A 20,371-nucleotide genomic window follows, 5' to 3' on the forward strand; every position below is an offset into this window, starting at 1 on the left:
AGTAATTTGGGTATCAATAAATATACCGAATTATAATAGAATTTTAATTTACTAATACCTATAATAGGTATATATATTTTTAATATTTTACAATTTTTAATATTTTTTATGAAAGTTCAATAGCAATTTATAAACATTTTTTGTTACAAATGTATATTGTACATGTGTACAGGCTTTATACTTATTGTTTTGAATGCCTTTATATTATAAAAGTATAAAACCTAATAATATAAATTAAATAAATAAATAATTGAAGTGAAACTTCTTTATCGGGGTTGGAAAAAAATTTAGTGTAACATTTTTTCGTTAGGCACGCGTGACATTTTCCGTTACGCCTGATCTTTTTCTTATCCCTACCACGCGTGATTCGACGTATTTCTGTAAAATTGCATATAGTAAATTATTTTTTTGAAAAATAAGGTCATGAAGAAGTTTCACTTCTTACGTATGTACACTAGTACACGCATACATTTTTTTTTGTACATTAAACTATTTAACAATCAGTGTTGTTGTTCATCAAGAAACTAAATACTTAAATTACAAACTTTAAAGTAAAACAAGGCCAAAAATGAGTACGAGTAATCGCCACGAAGGAAGTACCACGGCGAAAGTATGAACTTGACAGGTCAGCCCTAATGTAGAAAAATAATTACGATCTTTGTGACTCTATGAAAAATATGAGCAGATGGAATGAAAGATGTATTGAAACCTTGATTGAAACACTTAAATAAATGAGAGTATTTTCCCTTCGTATCACCCAAGAAGCTTATATCTAATACACTGGAGATTGCACTAAGAACGTTGACTTGTCACGGGAAGGTATGACCTTGAATGACGCCTGATTGTTTTTGAACAACCAGGCGTTCCCGTGACTTGTCAACGTTCAAAGTGCAATCTCCAGGTAGAGTGCGCGCAAGATAAGTCTGCGCGCGGCCAAAATTGGAACTAAACATTGGCCGCCATCTTTTTTATGCTAGTTGCAATAACATAGGTACCTAAATAATAAACTTGAATAACAAATTAGAATAACAATATATTATAGAGAATCCCAAAATTTACTTTAAATAAAGAAAAAAAAATATTAGTTGGGCTGACAACATTAAGCACGCCACCAGTAGCGCGCAGACTTATCTTGCGCGCACTCTATCACTACCTACGCTTATTTTGAGTTTGTTAAAAATATTTTCAATCTGTTTGTGACAATAGACAATTCTTGATTTATTATCTGTCGAAACTTGACACTGCAAGACAGTTTCAGTGACACTGACATTGTTATTTTGACATTTGAAAGACGAAAGTAAGAAAACAGTGATGGTGACAAATCGCTTGTTTGTGAAAAGCATATAAAATCATTATAACAAGATTAACAACAAGATAAAATCATATAAGTTAATAGGCAATACCATTTTTTCTTTATGTAAAACATATACGAACAGTTTCCATATTAATAAATTGAATAATACAAATTCATAAGTTTCATTAATTATTGCAGTAAAAAATGGGGATCTTTGGAACCTCATCACCGTTTGACCAGGACGTTGGTACGTAGACAATTAAGTTTATTAACCTTTGCGTAGTTGTTAATGAAAAAATACAACAGAATTTACTTGATATTGTTTCACCAGTAAGGTACAATGTTTTTTCTTATCTTTCATAATATTATCGACTATTGCACTCATTCTATCTCTGTACGAACTATTGCCTTTTTATTTATCAATGACTCATTAATTATAATGTTCATTAATAGAGAATATAAGATATATATATGGTCGCAATCATTTTAGCTAGAACTTTTTCAAGATTCAATGACCTATTTAATGCAGGAATATGATTTACATAATATCAATAATATATATATATTGTATACTAGAGAGTTTTGTTGATTTACCTGTGACAAAGGATATGCCTTTGGTGCATTTTCATTGGAATTTGCCATCTTTCATCACCATATTGTACTTTATGTAACATACAAAAAAGAAGATAATTACAAAGATTTCATTTCTGAGCAGATTGAGTATAGGAAAATTCTTTGTGTATATCTTACATTAGTGCCATTATTAATAGTGGTCCTTGCTTAATAACTCAGGTCCCGGAGTCACAGACACAATAGAAAATCTATTGTGTCGTGGACCGATCGGGACGCTTGGGGCTCAATGGGTTAATCAAATTCTATTTTTTATGAAGGCTGCCTATGAAGTTCCTTATATTCTGTAAATGGATACTAACATCCTGTTCTGGCTTCACTTGGTGTCATTTTAATGTGAAAAAGCATTTCTACCTGTTAGTTTATTAAAAAAAAACAGTTAAAAAATTCATTCAATAAATAAATTGTCAAATAAATCATTTTTATGGTTAAAAGATATGATCGATAAGAAGATGTACCTACTTGATATTACAATGATGAGTTTGTTTGTTACATTGTGCACTTATTGAGAAAGGCTATGGTAACGTCACATTCCGAATGGAATTCCAAGTTGATGTCAGTAAGATATTATTTATATTATTTTATTGGCTTATATAGCCATAAGGCCGCCAACTGTATGCCGATTGTATCTTTTATTTTGTGTCGTCTTCATTTTGTATTTCCTATGCAGTGAAGAATAAATAAATAAGATATGGTTAGATTGGAGAAGCTATAATAGGTATATTAAGCATTTCATATAACAAAGTTTCCATGTATCATTAATTATTGTCATGTTTCTAAATTCTTTACAAACTTTTTCTCTGAAGTTTGTTAGTGAATTCATTAAAATCTGTATTTCAATTTAAGGGGCTGTTTTTCATTCCTCGGTTAAAACTTATTCGTAAACTAACTAACTTAAACTATTCTTAAAATCTTAATAACACATTAAACTATATTTCAGAACGTGCAACCAGCGAAAACAACACCAGTGAAGAATGGGGTCTAATCCTAGAAATATGCGACCGCGCCGGCGCCAGTGCGACCAACTCGCGGGACTGTCTCCGCGCTGTCATGCGTCGGTTGGCCCACCCTGACCCTCATGTTCAAGTTCACGCCGCCACCCTACTAGATGCTTGTATCTCCAACTGCGGAAAGATATTCCACCTCGAAGTAGCGTCCAGAGAGTTCGAAATGGAGTTCCGTAGACTCCTCTCGCGCGCACAACCGGCGGTGTCTCAGAAATTGATGTCTCTACTCCGTAAATGGGCGGAGGGTGAATTCCGTAATGACCCCCAGCTGGATCTCATACCGTCACTGCATAATAAATTGTGCTCAGAGCTGGGGGAGAAGACAAGTGTTCCGACTACTGAAGCTCAGGTAATTAATATTGAATGATTTTTAATTCATTTTATTATCAAATCATTAGGAGAATGATGTTAAGTGTACTGTGTAAGTTCAGAAGAATCATACTGCATATAAGCATTGATAATAACACTATAATTATAACATATTTTATTAAGTCAAGTTTATTTTTAGCAATACATCTTTAGAAGACTGATAAAGAACGATTTACTAAAACAATGGTTGCTTTCTGATTTAATTTTACTTTACACCTTATGAAAAATACTATAAGAAAATTTATACAGTTGAAAACGAAAACATCTCTATTACTAGTTGTGAAAACTCTCATTGTATTATAAATAACAATGGATATGTTTAGAAAGTTCTTTTGAAAAACAACTAACCGATCCGCATTAATTGCCATACAATATACATTATTATCTATATTTAGTACATTTCATATGCGAAGCATATTGCAACTCACTAATTTAACTCATATTTATTTTTACACACGCAACATTAATTTGCACACATATTTATTCATACCAAAACCTTTCCAGCAAGCTACCAAAGACGCAGCCGCTCAACGTGAGCAAGAAGAACTAGCCCGGGCTATCGCCCTATCCCTCCGTGAAGCAAACACCTCCACATCAGCCAGTACAGCGCTATACCCAAAGGTGGAAGCAACTGATGCACCAGCCCCTACTCCCACTCCTGCGAGAAAGGTCCGAGCGTTGTATGACTTTGAGGCGGCTGAAGATAATGAATTGACGTTCATGGCGGGAGAGATTGGTAAGGATTTTCTTTGAAATTATAAAGTAAATATGTCAAATATTGATTTATAAAACCTAACCTATTGTAGTTAAGAGGGCTTATTCAATTTAACGCAAGTCAAAATCTCCGCGATCTATTACGATAGATCGCGGCTTGCGCTATCCTTTTACTATGAACAGCATAAGTCCACAGGAGAGCGCCGAGCAACATGTCCTCTCTCTGGAAAGGCTCGCTGCCGACTGATTTTAATCGGGTCGCGCGCAGTGTTTTATAGTACTTTAAAAAAAATTGTAGAAAAATAATAGAGGTACCTTAGTTGATTTTTTAAATTTTATCTTATAAGTAAGACGTTCTTTTATTGCAATATGTAAAAATTATATTTAACTAAGTCAAATATCTTGGTGAAAATAATTATTTTGTCGACTATAATTTCTAAAAAAATTCACATTGTTCGGATTTTAATTTCGTAAGTTAGGAGTCCAAAATAAAAAAATCTTTTAACTAACTATTTTAATAAGGATTTTTGCAGTTAGTTAAAAAAAATTGTGTGTTAGATCTGTCAGCGATTTCAGATATTTTTAGCTTCGAAATTGACACTAAAAGCGAAATCAAGTAATCATCGGCTCAGTTATCTTGATGGTATTCACAAATACTGTATTAATTGAAAAAAACTCTTAACTAACTATATAGACATTAAAATTTCCTAAAATTATTAGTAATTCATATGTTTGTAAGATAAGTGGTTGATGGACAATCTGGTTTGAAAAATCACATATTTGAGCCAAACAGCGCACGGACCGCGTACACGGCCTTAAGGTTTTTATTTGTAAAAAACAAAAAAGATGTAAAAGCCAAAAAGTTGGAGTAATGCAGTGAGAATTTGCCATCTTTACTTCATTATCAGCATAGTAACTGGACTGAAATAGAAACAATAATTTTATTCTAAAATAATATTGTTTTGTTTAAATTTGTAAATTTAAAAGAATATTAATACACTGTTTTATTTATAAACACAATGATATCTACTATCTTTGTAATTACATACAATGTTGCATTTAAAACAAGAAAGAGCTAGCGCGCAAGAGCAACTTTTGTCTCCGCAACTATTTTGTCTCTCCCATCAACTCTATGGGCTAGTAAGAAAGTGCGCGCACGTAGCGAGACAACGCTCTTAGGCACAATATTCTTGAAAACTATAGTCGAGCCAATTTAATAGGCAACATTTGACGTCTATCAATTTTATCTTCGAAGAGAGGTAACCAGCTTAAAAACATCGATTGAAGTTTATTATTCGATACGGATTTGAAACATTTGTCAATCGAATTTATTAATTTATGATGATTTTTATTCACAAGTAATCAATGCATTCGATTCTAGATGTCAGATTTCGATTTTTAGAGTAACGTCTCTAGTATTTAAAAAGAAAAAAGGTTTATTGACACAAAATTGTAGCGACGTCAGTTCTTCAATTCAGTAATTGTTTATTATGTTTAGGATGGTTTATCAATAAAATGAAATCTTAAAATTACTTGTATCGGTCATTATTATTATAAATATGTAATCGTAATTGAAAAAAGTTAAGCAAATGTGCAGTTCTAACAAAACGAAATATCATAATATTCTCTGTCGTCGATACTAGGTTACGTTGTTGAATTTTGTTGAACTGTCAAATGTTGCCTATTAAAATGGCTCTACTATAATTAATATAAGCTATAACTTTTATAATTACAGTGCATGTCACCGACTCCAGTGACCCCAACTGGTGGAAGGGATACAATGAACGCGGCGAAGGCCTGTTCCCAGCTAATTTTGTTACATCTGATCTCACAGAACCTGCAACAGGTAATTTATATTTATAACTAGCTTTCCGCCCGCGGCTTCGCCCGCGCAGTCTAAGAAAAACCCACACAGTTCCCATTCCCGCGGGATTTCCGGATAAAACCTATCCTATGTCCTGGGGTAAAAAGTAGCCTATGTCCTTTCTCGGGAATCAAAATATCTCTATACCAAATTTCATGCAAATTGGTTCAGTAGTTAAGGTGTGATTGAGTAATAGACAGACAGACAGACAGAGTTACTTTCGCATTTATAATATTAGTATGGATTAAGTACAACTAGCATGTCAAATGAATCCTGCCTCAAAATTTTCAAATATTTATTATTTAACGCTATATATTTAATTTTTATCACATTTCCCTCCTTTTCTAATGGGCGTTAATCCTACTGGGGTTTATTTTGTTTAAAAAATTATCGATTCTAGCCGGATCCCTTTTTTATATAATATAGTTTCTTGGCAAAAAAAGTATTGCCACTACCAATAAAGTATAAATATTATGTAAAAATTATGCATTTTACTGTTCGAAATATAAGGAAGAAATGATATGAGTCATACAAACAAATAAAAATCAGTACATTTTAATATGTTATTATTGTATGAAAAAGTGCATTCAATATTAAATAATATTTTATTATTTTTTGACTTTCATTACTTACAAATTTAAACATAATATGATGTTTATTTTATTTCACAACTAGCTTAGGTAACTCCCGCGGCTTCGCCGGCTTGGTCTAAAACCTAATAAATTATATATGTACTAAAACCTTCCTCTTAATTACTCTTTAAATCACTATCTATTAAAAAAAACCGCATCCAAATCCACAGCGTAGTTTTAAAGATTTAATCATTTAAGCATACAAAGGGGCATAGGGACAGAGAAAGCGACTTTGTTTTATACTATGTAGTGATTACGAAACGTAAGAAAATTCTCGAACATTCCAGAAGCGGAAACGCGCCCAGCGACATCTAGCGGCAAGACGGTGCAATTCGCGACTGAAACACCAGTACGCATTGACGAATCTTCCATGGACGAAGCATTGTCACTGTTGCATGAAGCCGACCCTACGGGCGAGACGCAGGATGATGTGAGGCTGTCGGAGTTGGAAGCGAGGGTGTGTTAGCTTACTTACTTAGCCTTCAATAGATTATTTTAATACTTAAACAAAATATGTGTTTATATTTTAGTCTAAGATGCAAAATATATAGGTCGACCTTCACCGGCGTGATAATAGAATGAGACCAATTTTATAATAAATTTAGTGTTTTATAAAATGTATTAAAAATGGGTTTGCTGGGAAAATCCTGGACAGGGCAGTTTTAATGAATTAAAAAAACATTTTTTTTAATTAATTGCAGTATCAAGATAATAAAAAAAAAATATAATAGACTTAAAGTATGAAACCTACAGAATGTACAGTCATAGTCGTTTTCTAATATTTACCGGGACAAACGGCTAGGTTGGCAGGTATAAACAGGTATGTCGGTACCAGTTACTTTCACTTGATAGGATGATGAAAAAAAAAATTATGTCAGCGCTGTTTTATTACAAAATTGTTCTATTAACTCGAAACTGCAATTAATAAAAAATGAAAATAAAAGATTTTTTAATAATTAATTAAAAAAATATCCTGTCCGGTATTTTCCCAGTAAACCCATTTTTAATACATTTTTTAATACACTAAATTTATTATAAAATTGGTCTCATTCTATTATCACGCCGGTGAATGTCGACTTATGTTCGAATCTTCTACTATTTGTATTTTTATGAGTATCCATGTAAAAGTGTGAACAATTATTATAAAGCATCACTTGGCTTCACGCTAGTGTGCTAGCTTCACGTGCCGGGGACTTCTATTTTTCTTTTATTAAGGTTGCTACTTTTAAATATCACCGTATATTATTTACTAGCTATGCTCCGCGGTTTTTCCCGCAGTTTTCCGTTCCTGTGGTCTTAGCGTGATGATATAATGCCATTAGCCTTCCTCGATAAATGGGCTATCTAACACCGAAAGAATTTTTCAAATCGGACTAGTAGTTCCCGAGATTAGCGCGTTCAAACAAATAAACAAACTCTTCAGCTTTATAATATTAGTATATATTTATAACACTTTATTGCTCAAACTAAATTATGAAAAAAAAAACATTATTATTTATACCCGGCGCGGCCTAAGATGATCCCTATGACACTGACAGTTATTCTCAAGAGACAAACTTGTAATGGCGTCACCATTAAATTAGAAACGTATTGGAGGCGTCTAAAAATGGCATTTATTAATTTTTACGTAGCTTTATGCCATTACAATGATATTCCGTTGGAATTATAACAATTCTTAACATTTACGAGAAATTATATCAATCTGACTTTACGTTTACGTCCTTCAAAACTTACATCGTTGGCATTTATCGACTAGTGCGGAAAGTATCGATAAACAAATTTCGATAATGGAAACGAGTTCACATTTTTTCCATGCTTAAGCTATAGTTCATTCACTATTGAATGGAACAGAAGATCGCAGCATAATTAATTAATTAATAACCGTTCGCGTTAATTTACTTACCTATGATAATATAAGTTTTTTAGAAAAATTAAATGGGGGATTCCATTTTCATGATAAAATAATATACACTGTGTTAAACATGTTAAAAATTATGAGAAAATGATAAGGTGCATTTTTATGTTTTGGAAAACTTTCGTTTTACTTACCGTTTCGTTTACATAATAGACGTTAAAAATTCATTTTATAATATTTGTAAAAACATGTTTACCGACGTGGCTGAATGCAAACCACGCCTTTGCCTATAAAATAGTAAAGTATCGACACGATCCATCATACGAGCAATCACTAAGACAAACTGTCATAGGGATCATCTTAGGCCGCGCCGGGTATAATCATTATTAGTACAAACTAGCCTACAAGACTAAGTTATTTTATGAACATGAGCTTATAATAGTTTAATAATTGGTGTTTCTATAACAGGTGTACGCTATGGGCCCGTTGGTTGATACGGAACTAGAGCGAGCAGATAGACGTCATGCAAGACTGACGCAGTTGAGCGCGGAATTGGGTGGGTTTTATTAAATAGTTAATATAGTTTTATTAAATAGTTTTATTAAAGTTTGAGTTACATGAAAATGAAAAAGCAAAATGTGATTGGACGTTAGTCGTAAATTAATATTTCATATGCACTTACGCCGTGTAAATTGCATATTTTAAATATCCAGTAAAAAGTTCAATGGATAAAGTTGTTGCGAGTAAAGCCTCAAGGCCATCAACAGCTATGATTATTCGAAAACTCTTAAAACTGTCCTCTTAAGTTCTTTTCTAATGTCGATCAAAGGCTACCGTGTATTTTTATTAAATACACAAATCAAATTTTATCTCAAAATGTTCTTATTTCAGTGGACGCGCTGAACCTATACCACGAGCTGATGCGCGACCCGAAGCCGATGTACGTGCCGTACGTGCCGGTGCCGCTACCGCATCAAATGCCGCACCAGATGCCGCACCCGCACACGTTGCCGCACCAGCTGCCGCACCAGCCGCAGCCGCAACCGCCGCAACCGCAGCAACCTAGGTTAGTAACTAGATAGTCGTAGTGCGGTATCTGCTACGTTGCCGCAATCGCCGCCACCGCAGCAACCTAGGTTAGTAACTAGATAGTAGTAGTAGTACGTTATCTGCTACGTTGCCGCAACCGCCGCAACCGCAGCAACCTAGGTTAGTAACTAGATAGTCGTAGTGCGGTATATGCTACGTTGCCGCAACCGCCGCAACCGCAGCCGCCTAGGTTAGTAACTAGATAGTAGTAGTAGTACGTTATCTGCTACGTTGCCGCAACCGCCGCAACCGCAGCAACCTAGGTTAGTAACTAGATAGTCGTAGTGCGGTATATGCTACGTTGCCGCAACCGCCGCAACCGCCTAGGTTAGTAACTAGATAGTAGTAGTAGTACGTTATCTGCTACGTTGCCGCAACCGCCGCAACCGCAGCAACCGCAGCAACCTAGGTTAGTAACTAGATAGTCGTAGTGCGGTATCTGCTACGTTGCCGCAACCGCCGCAACCGCAGCAACCTAGGTTAGTAACTAGATAGTCGTAGTGCGGTATCTGCTACGTTGCCGCAACCGCCGCAACCGCAGCAACCTAGGTTAGTAACTAGATAGTCGTAGTAGTACGTTATCTGCTACGTTGCCGCAACCGCCGCAACCGCAGCAACCTAGGTTAGTAACTAGATAGTCGTAGTGCGGTATCTGCTACGTTGCCGCAATCGCCGCCACCGCAGCAACCTAGGTTAGTAACTAGATAGTAGTAGTAGTACGTTATCTGCTACGTTGCCGCAACCGCCGCAACCGCAGCAACCTAGGTTAGTAACTAGATAGTCGTAGTGCGGTATATGCTACGTTGCCGCAACCGCCGCAACCGCAGCCGCCTAGGTTAGTAACTAGATAGTAGTAGTAGTACGTTATCTGCTACGTTGCCGCAACCGCCGCAACCGCAGCAACCTAGGTTAGTAACTAGATAGTCGTAGTGCGGTATATGCTACGTTGCCGCAACCGCCGCAACCGCAGCCGCCTAGGTTAGTAACTAGATAGTAGTAGTAGTACGTTATCTGCTACGTTGCCGCAACCGCCGCAACCGCAGCAACCTAGGTTAGTAACTAGATAGTCGTAGTGCGGTATCTGCTACGTTGCCGCAACCGCCGCAACCGCAGCAACCTAGGTTAGTAACTAGATAGTCGTAGTGCGGTATCTGCTACGTTGCCGCAACCGCCGCAACCGCAGCAACCTAGGTTAGTAACTAGATAGTCGTAGTAGTACGTTATCTGCTACGTTGCCGCAACCGCCGCAACCGCAGCAACCTAGGTTAGTAACTAGATAGTCGTAGTGCGGTATCTGCTACGTTGCCGCAACCGCCGCAACCGCAGCCGCCTAGGTTAGTAACTAGATAGTAGTAGTAGTAGTACGTTATCTGCTACGTTGCCGCAACCGCCGCAACCGCAGCAACCGCAGCAACCTAGGTTAGTAACTAGATAGTCGTAGTGCGGTATCTGCTACGTTGCCGCAACCGCCGCAACCGCAGCCGCCTAGGTTAGTAACTAGATAGTAGTAGTAGTAGTACGTTATCTGCTACGTTGCCGCAACCGCCGCAACCGCAGCAACCGCAGCAACCTAGGTTAGTAACTAGATAGTCGTAGTGCGGTATCTGCTACGTTGCCGCAACCGCCGCAACCGCAGCAACCTAGGTTAGTAACTAGATAGTCGTAGTAGTACGTTATCTGCTACGTTGCCGCAACCGACGCAACCGCAGCCGCCTAGGTAACCATGATATAAGATCAGTATGGTAACAGCTCCCGCACGAGTAACCAGGATATAGGCCTATGCTTTTCATTGTAAAATGCTGAGCGGCAATCCTTTTAGCATGTAGGTTGTTAGATTAAGTAGTTTGTAAGTACAAAAATTGTTTATTTTTAATATTGCCTACCTGTTGATAAAGAGTTTATTATTATTTTATTTTTTTTTATTATATAAGATTACAATGGATGTCGCAGGCTACGCGTAGGACTGAAAGTAGTAACGTTCGCGTTGGGGCACCGGGGGTTAGACAAGTGGCTTTCTATTAGCGTAACGTTTAATAGAATAGATTATGAATGTATGAGATTGACGTAGGCTGGAGATACGTTTATCTAATGCTTATGTCAATCTCATACGTTCATAATCTATTCTATCAAACTTTACGCTAATAGAAAGCCACTTGTCTAGGGGGGCAGCTACGCAGGCACGAACTGCAGCCGCCTAGGTGACTGAATAAATTATAGGTTCCTGCTGCGTTGCCGCACCGGCTTTATCAGCTAATACATAATCTTTATATATAAAAATGAATCGCAAAATGTGTTGGTAAGCGCATAACTCGAGAACGGCTGAACCGATTTCGATAATTCTTTTTTTATTATATTCCTTGAAGTACGAGGATGGATCTTATGTAGAGAAAACGTAAACATGTTCCACGGGCGAAGCCGGGGCGGACCGCTAGTTAAGAATAAAAATGCTTCAAAATTGCAATGGGTAGGCCCACAGGTAGGCCCATTGCAATCGTATAATTTGTTTCTTAAAAATGTCTACTTGAGATAGCGCCATCTATGACAAAGCGACCGAACTAATTCATACGATTGTTCTTAAATGCATTATGTAAGGTAATGTTTAAAATTCTATCGCGATATTGACAGAGATATAACTGTTTTTAATCTTTATTATTGTTTTTATGATAATTTATCTAATTTGAGTTTTTGATTTCAGATGCTGATCAATCCACGGCTTTAATGTACATAGAGAAGCCCGCGTCCAAACTGTTAAGTTAATTATAAATTATTATCACATTCTATAGCATTATTATAATTATAATAATATAATACAAAATTTTCCCTCTTTTTCTGTTTGTATTTTTAATAGTTTTGTGTTTATGGTGCAAGATGTAACTCAAAAGAAAAATATGACACGAATATATTAGTGTTTTATTTTTTAATTAGAATATTAGAAAGTAAATTTCAATCCTTTGTTTTTTTATGTTAAAATAATAAATATGTCTTTAAAATTCCAAATAATAATCTTTCAACTGTGATATTGTATCATTATTTTGGTATTTTTTTAAGTATTAAAAATTATATGAATATACACAAAGCAGTTGATTGAATTTTTGACGAACGTTCCCTAAAACAACGGAGATTCTCAAATCTTTTTTTTGGTAGCAGTTTTCTGTATAGTATTATTTTATATTATCTAAAAATTATTGTTATTACAATATTATATTTGAATAAAAGTCACGTTTTATAAAAAAATAGTTTAATAATTAGTAAATTTATATAAACTGAAGAAAAAAATAAGAATGCGAAGATATCATTCCAGTCATTCATACTCTTGGTCATATTATTTTTCCAATACGTAATAATTTTATTATTAGAAATAGAAATTGCAATATGTCTTATAATGCAAAAACAAATCTATTAGAATTACAATATAAATATTACAAACATAATCGGGGTTTTATTTACCTTAATTATAGTTTCCTTTATAAATTACTAGCGGTTCGCCCCGGCTTCGCCCGTGGTACATATTCACGTTTTCTCTACATAAGAACCATCCTCGAACTTCAAGGAATACCTATTATAAAAAAAGAATTAACGAAATCGGTTAAGCCGTTCTCAAGTTATGCGCTTACCAACACATTTTGGGATTCATTTTTATATTATAGACTATGCTGATGATACAGATTACAGCAAAGTAGCGACAAAATTTTTATTTAGGATTTTGAGAACAATAAATAAGTTTTAAAATGAATATACCTACAGGGTTACTTATAAAACACCAGTAACCTCGCAGTACAGGCCGATTAAGGAAAGCTGGCATGTTCACAGAACTCACACTTATGCAATTTTACTATACAATAATATTATGTTCAAAAATAAATGCGACTCTAGTTTAAGTGTAGATTTGAATTGTAAATTGAGTGCGTTGTACATTAATTTATACAAATATAATTATGAAAGCTCTCATAATTATTGATAATTGATATGTAAAATAATAATGTAAACGCTGTGTGTAAACGTAACTCAATTGATGAACTTAATTATTTATTCTCATAATCAATCAATTAAGTAAAATAATAAAAGTATTAATAATCATCCAATTATCAAATAATAATTAAATTTCATGTCCTATTCAAAATAACGATAAAAACAATACAAATAACACGTGCGCTCACTCCCAAGAAACAATACAAGCGAAACCCTAGCACGTAAGAGATAAGGCTACATTACAATTAAAGCTGTATTGTTCAGCTATGAATGAAAATTTCAACTTACTGCGTTTACATTTTGCTTAAAAAATTTATTTAAATTATTACATAATTTAACCAAGGTAAAGTAAAAAAATATTCTAATCCGCGTGCCGCGAAGTATCTCGTCGAATATAGTTATAGTCGAGTATACCTAACGTCTGTTTAAATTACATCACCCTGTATTCATAAACAATTGCAAAATAAAAAAAAATATTGTCCCCTTCAACCTCATAGGCTAGTATGCGCGCGAGAGAGACGGGCAGACTTTTTATGATACTATGCGGTATGACGTCAGTGCCATGAGCCATGAGCCACCACTGCAAACTGATCGATAAGTACTTGTCATGGTGCATTCCTTAAGTATAGATAAATTACCTAGTATAGATAGATTTAAATTAGTAATACATCCCTACTGTGATCCCTACTATTAATATTATAAATGCGAAAGTAACTCTGTCTGTCTGTCTGTTACACTTTCCCGCTTAAATCTCTCAACCGATTTTGATGAAATTTGGCACAGACAATCTTTAGATCCTGAGAAAGAACATACGCTACCTTTTATTGCGAAATATGTACCACGGGCGAAGCCGGGGCGGACCGCTAGTAATATTATATAATCATAATATAATCTATAATACATCTCTAATATATAAAAATCAATGCCACTTTTCGTTGTAATTCCATAACTCGAGAACGGCTGAACCGATTTCGATAATTCTTTTTTTATTATATTCCTTGAAGTACGAGGATGGTTCTTATGTAGAGAAAACGTTAATATGTACCACGGGCGAAGCCGGGGCGGACCGCTAGTAATGTATAAAAATGAATCCCAAAATGTGTTGGTAAGCGCATAACTTGAGAACGGCTGAACCAATTTCGTTAATTCTTTTTTTATTATATTCCTTGAAGTACGAGGATGGTTCTTATGTAGAGAAAACGTAAATATGTACCACGGGCGAAGCCGGGGCGGACCGCTAGTGTAACCATAAAAATATCTACTAGACCTAAATCTCATTAACAATGCATTACGCATTACACTGATAAAAGTGCACTTATCATTTACGTGACTGTTGATTAAATAAATCCTCCATCAATCTAACATAATTTTGTGTATAATTGACATTGATCTAATTTGTTTCACGAAAAGTATAAACAGATATTACCTATCTTATTCATTTATACAATACTAGGTTTTCGCCCGCGGCTTCGCCCGCGCATTCAAAGAAAAACGCATAGTTCCCGTTGCGGCCGTTGCCGTAGGATTGCGTCATTTTCCCGGGATAAAAATTAGCCTATGTCCTTTCTCGGTTTTCAAAATATCTCCATACCAAATTTCATGCAAATTGGTTCAGTAGTTTAGGCATGATTGAGTATCAGACAGACAGAGTTGCTTTCGCATTTATAATATTAAGAGTATGGATTATATCCATTCTTTCTAAAACATTGGGTAGCTAATGACTTAATAAGATTTAAAATTTGACCTAATATTATATAATGTAATAGTTAATTGTGCGAAATAAAAAAAACACACATTGAAAATTTCCAATCTTTGGAATCTCACTACATACCACCACTAATTATTTAAGAAAGCAGTATATTATATACAGAGAAAATTGTCTCATCAAATAGAAATGAAAGGTTTTCCGCTCATTTTATTATCAAACTTGATAAGAGACATTTGATCCTTATTTGATCGATGCAATCTGATGTAAATTGCATAAGAACATTGAAGAGGAAATATTTTTTGTTTGTTGGTATTGAATAGGCTCCAAAAGACCGGGCCGATTTTAATGATTTTGTGCTTTCCCGAGTCTGCCTGTGGTACCTAAATAAAAATATTATTATAATACGCATCTAGCCAATTCACACGCAGAGTAAATATTATTATATTGTATGAAGAAAATTGATATTTGCTCTGTGCCTGGGTGCTAATTATCTGTGTATTATGTATCACTACTTAATATAAAACAAAGTCGCTTTCTCTGTCCCTATGTCCCTTTATATGCTTAAATCTTTAAAACTATGCAACGGATTTTGATGGGGTTTTTTTAATAGATAGGATTATTCTCGAGGGAGGTTTTAGTATAATTATAATTTATTAGGTTTTAGACAAAGCGTGCGAAGCCGCGGGCGGAACACTAGTTAAAAATATATAAATGTATGGTATATATCATATTGGTTATTAGTTAGTGCTATTGGTTTCCATAACACAAGTGAAAATCTTAGTATGGGATCAGATCTTGCCGTGTGTGAAATATTATACGCTGAAATATTGTATTATTATTATTAGAACGTAATCGACCTAATTTGCTGGTATTAATAAGAAGCACATAAAAGGATTATATGGAATTTAATGTACCTAATACAATGATCACGTCATAGTTAATGATTAAAGAGATTATGTGATAATCGCCGGTGCTGGGAAATCCCAGCTTTACTAACTTCAATAAAAAAATTGTAATGTACTCAATGTTTTTTTAAGGAAAATTGCATATCCCAAGTCTGTCAAGGAAAGGTATATTATTACTTAATTTAAAATATTGTGCACTTTTAAACATCTTGCTTTAGTATGTATAAAATTATAATACATAAGTCGGTAGGTACCTACATTCCTTTACAAAAAGTTTTTGCCAATAATAATATCTGCGACCTTATTCACAAACAAGTCGTCTGAGCGAAAATATTGCAATGACTTTCCACATGTGGAGCTTTTTAAACTTAAAAAAATTATATTAGAACAAAAACCATTGAAAAAGGCTAACCTTTTTAACAAAACCTTTTTTTTTATAACAAAAATGAGAGGAAAAAGAAATTAAGATTGAGAGAGAAACGGGCTTTCTATCTATCGTCTATTGACTATTCTATCGTGTCCTGTGGAAAAAGTTCAATAGCAAAGTTGTAGAATAACGTCCAATTATGTATTTTAATTTTTCTCTTTTAGAAAAATTTATGCACAGTAGGTATATAGTGTATCTACATATCTTATTTTTTATTTAAAATATTGTTTTTGCAGGATTAATGCCCGTTTTCACCAACAACCCGTAAAATTTAAGTGTCACCTAAATCAATTTAGGGGATACCTAACGTAAAATTTGCTTTCACCGACAGATAAGTGTCACCTAAATCGTTAGGTTTATAGGTAGTGATTTGAAAGGTCCCTTAAACTAAGGAACCCTTACTTAGGACACTGTTTAGGGGTTATTGGTGAAATCGGGCATTAAGTTTTCATATAGAAGCTGCTAATCTGATGAGTTCAGTGGATTCCAATTTCAGTAATTGACTTTCAGGAACAATTTTATACCAAAAAAATATATTCCTAGCTGTAGTAAAAAAAAAGTAACTGTTCGTAAAAATGCAATGTTAATACATCAATAGATAATTATTGGATTACGATATTGGGTTAGTAATTTAATTGGCGAGCTTAAGAATGATAAAGTGGATTTAGTAAGTAATTTTAAGCTGCGATTATCTTATAGCGTAAAAACCCAAACAGAATATTGTCATAAGTCTTAATTGGAAAAATAATAACGTATCAATATAATCTGCTACGTCTTTATTATGTTACGTATTAACTACGTAAACCATTTGCGGATACTTTCATAGTTTTACCTTTTTAATCGTAGAAAAACATAAATGCTGGAACTTAGTTAGATTCTGAAAAAAAAAAATACGTGTGGCACTCGGGGACTGCCGCGGTAACGCTATTGCATGCTATGCCTTCAAGCCACACCTCCGTGCCCGTCGGAGTGGGGAGCGTGAGGTTTTTCGTTACGGAATTTCTGGATTCGGTCCCCGCGCTCGAGGCCCACGATAGAAGCTATGCAATAGCTTAATACCTACCTACTAGTTGCCACGGCATGCATAACTACAGTTTAGTATTTATTAATGGTTAGCACCATTAATAAATACTATGGAAGGTTCTCAATTTAAATAACTGTTTTTATTTTCTTTCTTTTTTTCAAGTTGTAAAAATACGTAATATGTTTTTAGTCTCAGTACACTTACTTTATTTATAATCTTGATTGTACTTAATTAGAACCTTGATTTGGAATTAAAAAAGTTATCAACATTAAGTTATTAAGTTGAAGATTGTTATCACATGTATTGTAAATTTTCCATCACAATAATAATGCATGTCATACAAACCAATTAATTTCCGATAGACCTAATAATTTTTGAAACTCATTTCAAACTTATTTTCGTTACGGAAAAATAATTGATTAACATTCGATGCATTTACATCAAACGAACATAGAGCTAGAACTAGAGCAAGAACATTATTTCGTGATCTTTTAGTGTAAACGAAAACACTTATACTGTGTTATTCAGTATTAGAAAATTGCATAGAATCTTTTTGAACGCACTATAAATATTGGCCTATGCCTACTTACGCCTGATTTGACAGTGGGGTTAGAATGAGCATTAGCTTATTTGATCTAAATGCACCGTTAAACTGGCTACTCACCTACCTGCAGCTGGGACTATATTGGAATTGCACCCTTAATTGGCTCCTTAATTGTGATGTGTACCTGTGTACAGGCCCATCGCCCCGACCGCCGTGCAATCGCGATTCCAATATTGCCCCTGCGGCAGGAACGTGAGTAGCCGTCTTTACAGATATCTTTTCGAAAAGGAAGCTGTAACAGTGACTTCATCATCTGTCTAGATGGCTATATTTGCCTTCTTTTAGGTTTAGACTATAATTCACTGCACTAAAACGTGAAAAAATAAAAAAAAAATATTAGTTAAGTAGGACCTACAATGAAAGATAATATAAAAAATTAAAAAATCAATCTGATATTTAAATTAATAACTATTATATAAATTCCATTAGAATATCTTCTAGGTAAACATTACTTAAATGATAAGAAAATGTTAATATCTATCCATTTAATCTTATTTACATATCTAATAGTCACCAGCGCGTGTGTCATATCTATGAAATCTATGCTCGTTTTTTGATAAAAAATGGTTTCATTATGTAATTTTTTAAAATGCAATTAAACGATAATGTTCGTGAATTTTACGTTATTTTTATTGGTTTTCCGCACAGTTTTCCGCCAGCGGCTTTACCAGTTAAACAAAGAAAACCCCGCATAGTTCCAGTTTCCGGGACAAAACCTATCCCATATACTTTCCCAGGTCTCAAGCTATCTCCGTATCTCGGTGCCAAATTTCATCCATATCGGTTCAGCGATTGATGCGTGAAAAAGAGGGAGTAGACAGAGTTATTAATTGATGGTTATTTTTTAAGAGAATGTATTTACCTTCAAATTTTTTGGGAAAATGGCGAGATCCGTATCCCAGGTATTATATTAAATTATATACTAAAACCTTCCTCTTGAATCACTCTATCTATTAAAAAAAAAGCATCAAAATCCGTTGCGTAGTTTTAAAGAGACATTGGGACAGAGAAAGCAACTGAGATATATAATTTGAAATGAGATACATATCTATTTTTTCACATTTTAATTAAACTTACGGCAGGTTTCTGAATTTTTTTTTATTGTTCTACGTTTCGAGCTGTACTTAAATGCTGCAATATTTTCTTGTTTCTAACATAAGTTTCCTCAAAACATAATCAATATTTGAGTGATTGAATGTTATTGATTTAATTGATTTAATTTATCAAAAAGTAAATGGTATTATGTAAGTATGTAATGTTACTATAATTATGACGATATCATCAATCAATGATCAATCAATTAATGGACGTGTGACTCTAATCACCAAATAATAATAATTTCAGACGATTTAATGCTAATTATAATTATAATCTCGTCTACAATCTTTACTCTTATATACATATTGTATACTATTGCTTTCTGTATGTTTTTAAGTTTTTAGTGGTTGCATCGTAAAGAGAAACTTTTGATAAATCTTAGGAATGATTGAATTCAAAATTAAAAAAAGGACCGATTTAGTTATGGAGATCTACCGCTTGCCCAATATTTTTTCTAAAATTGTTTACTTATTAAAATTTTATTTTAATTTCTATATTTCTTTGTCCCTGAGGAATAATAATTTTTACACTTTTTATGTTTGCTAATGGAAGAATTATCAAATAAAAAATAGTCGGCAACTATCCCGATTATTTCATATGTACATGCAAATCCACAAACTGACAAACATAACTCTCCTATATTAGTGTAGATTAAGTTCGACGTAAGTATAGTAACTAAGTTCGTATATTTTAGTAAGTCTAGCTAGTTACGAAAGGTCCTAATATTTATAGGAATTTTTCAAATTTCATAGCAACATGTCAGTTCTGCGTCTGGTGTCTTTCTGGTAAAGTAAACGTAAAAGTAAAAGTAAAAAATATTATTCAAAAATCAAGCATACAATCTCGTTGATACTTATGGTAATAACTAATAAGGCTTATAACACAGTAAATTGAGTACACATTATTTGAACCAAGTCCACACTAGACTCGTGGCCTGTATTGTGAGCATCAGTACAAAAAGTCGTCTTGTCGGTCTTCCATCCTATCTCGCGGCTTCAAAGAAGACCGACAAGACCACTTTTTGTGCGGCTTCGTGTGGGAAGTCAAAGTAAAACCCTGTTAGATTAATAAATAAATAAATAATAAATAAGCCATTTATTCGAAATCTCACTTATTAATACCTAATATACAATTTTGTTAGTAAGTAGTTACTTAAAAAAAACTAAGGTTACTTATAATTAG

General features: G+C 34.2%; 1 protein-coding gene across 3 annotated transcripts; it reads left to right on the forward strand.

Moving 5' to 3' along the window:
• The first annotated feature begins 1,281 nt into the window (after window positions 1-1,281).
• LOC123706303 (signal transducing adapter molecule 1) lies at window positions 1,282-12,885 on the forward strand. 3 transcript variants are annotated; one of them, XM_045655499.1, is made up of 9 exons: window positions 1,290-1,388; window positions 1,493-1,541; window positions 2,865-3,280; window positions 3,805-4,036; window positions 5,750-5,860; window positions 6,798-6,967; window positions 8,834-8,921; window positions 9,257-9,431; window positions 12,150-12,885. In XM_045655499.1, the coding sequence occupies exons 2-9, from the start codon at window positions 1,499-1,501 to the stop codon at window positions 12,154-12,156; spliced, it is 1,242 nt and encodes a 413-aa protein (XP_045511455.1). In that variant the 5' UTR covers window positions 1,290-1,388; window positions 1,493-1,498; the 3' UTR covers window positions 12,157-12,885. The 3 variants fall into 3 exon arrangements, with proteins under 3 accessions (XP_045511454.1, XP_045511455.1, XP_045511456.1); XM_045655500.1 differs by having other exon boundaries at window positions 1,307-1,396; XM_045655498.1 differs by having other exon boundaries at window positions 1,282-1,541.
• The last annotated feature ends 7,486 nt before the right edge of the window (window positions 12,886-20,371 follow it).

This window comes from Colias croceus, chromosome 3, assembly GCF_905220415.1.
Source record: "Colias croceus chromosome 3, ilColCroc2.1".
Lineage (NCBI taxonomy): Eukaryota > Metazoa > Arthropoda > Insecta > Lepidoptera > Pieridae > Colias > Colias croceus.

Coding starts and splice junctions, on each gene's coding strand:
- LOC123706303 (XM_045655498.1), top strand. CDS start 1,499: ATGGGGATCTTTGGAACCTCATCACCGTTTGACCAGGACGTTG. Junction 3,281..3,804: donor TTCCGACTACTGAAGCTCAG/GTAATTAATATT, acceptor AAACCTTTCCAG/CAAGCTACCAAAGACGCAGC. Junction 8,922..9,256: donor GCAGTTGAGCGCGGAATTGG/GTGGGTTTTATT, acceptor TTCTTATTTCAG/TGGACGCGCTGAACCTATAC.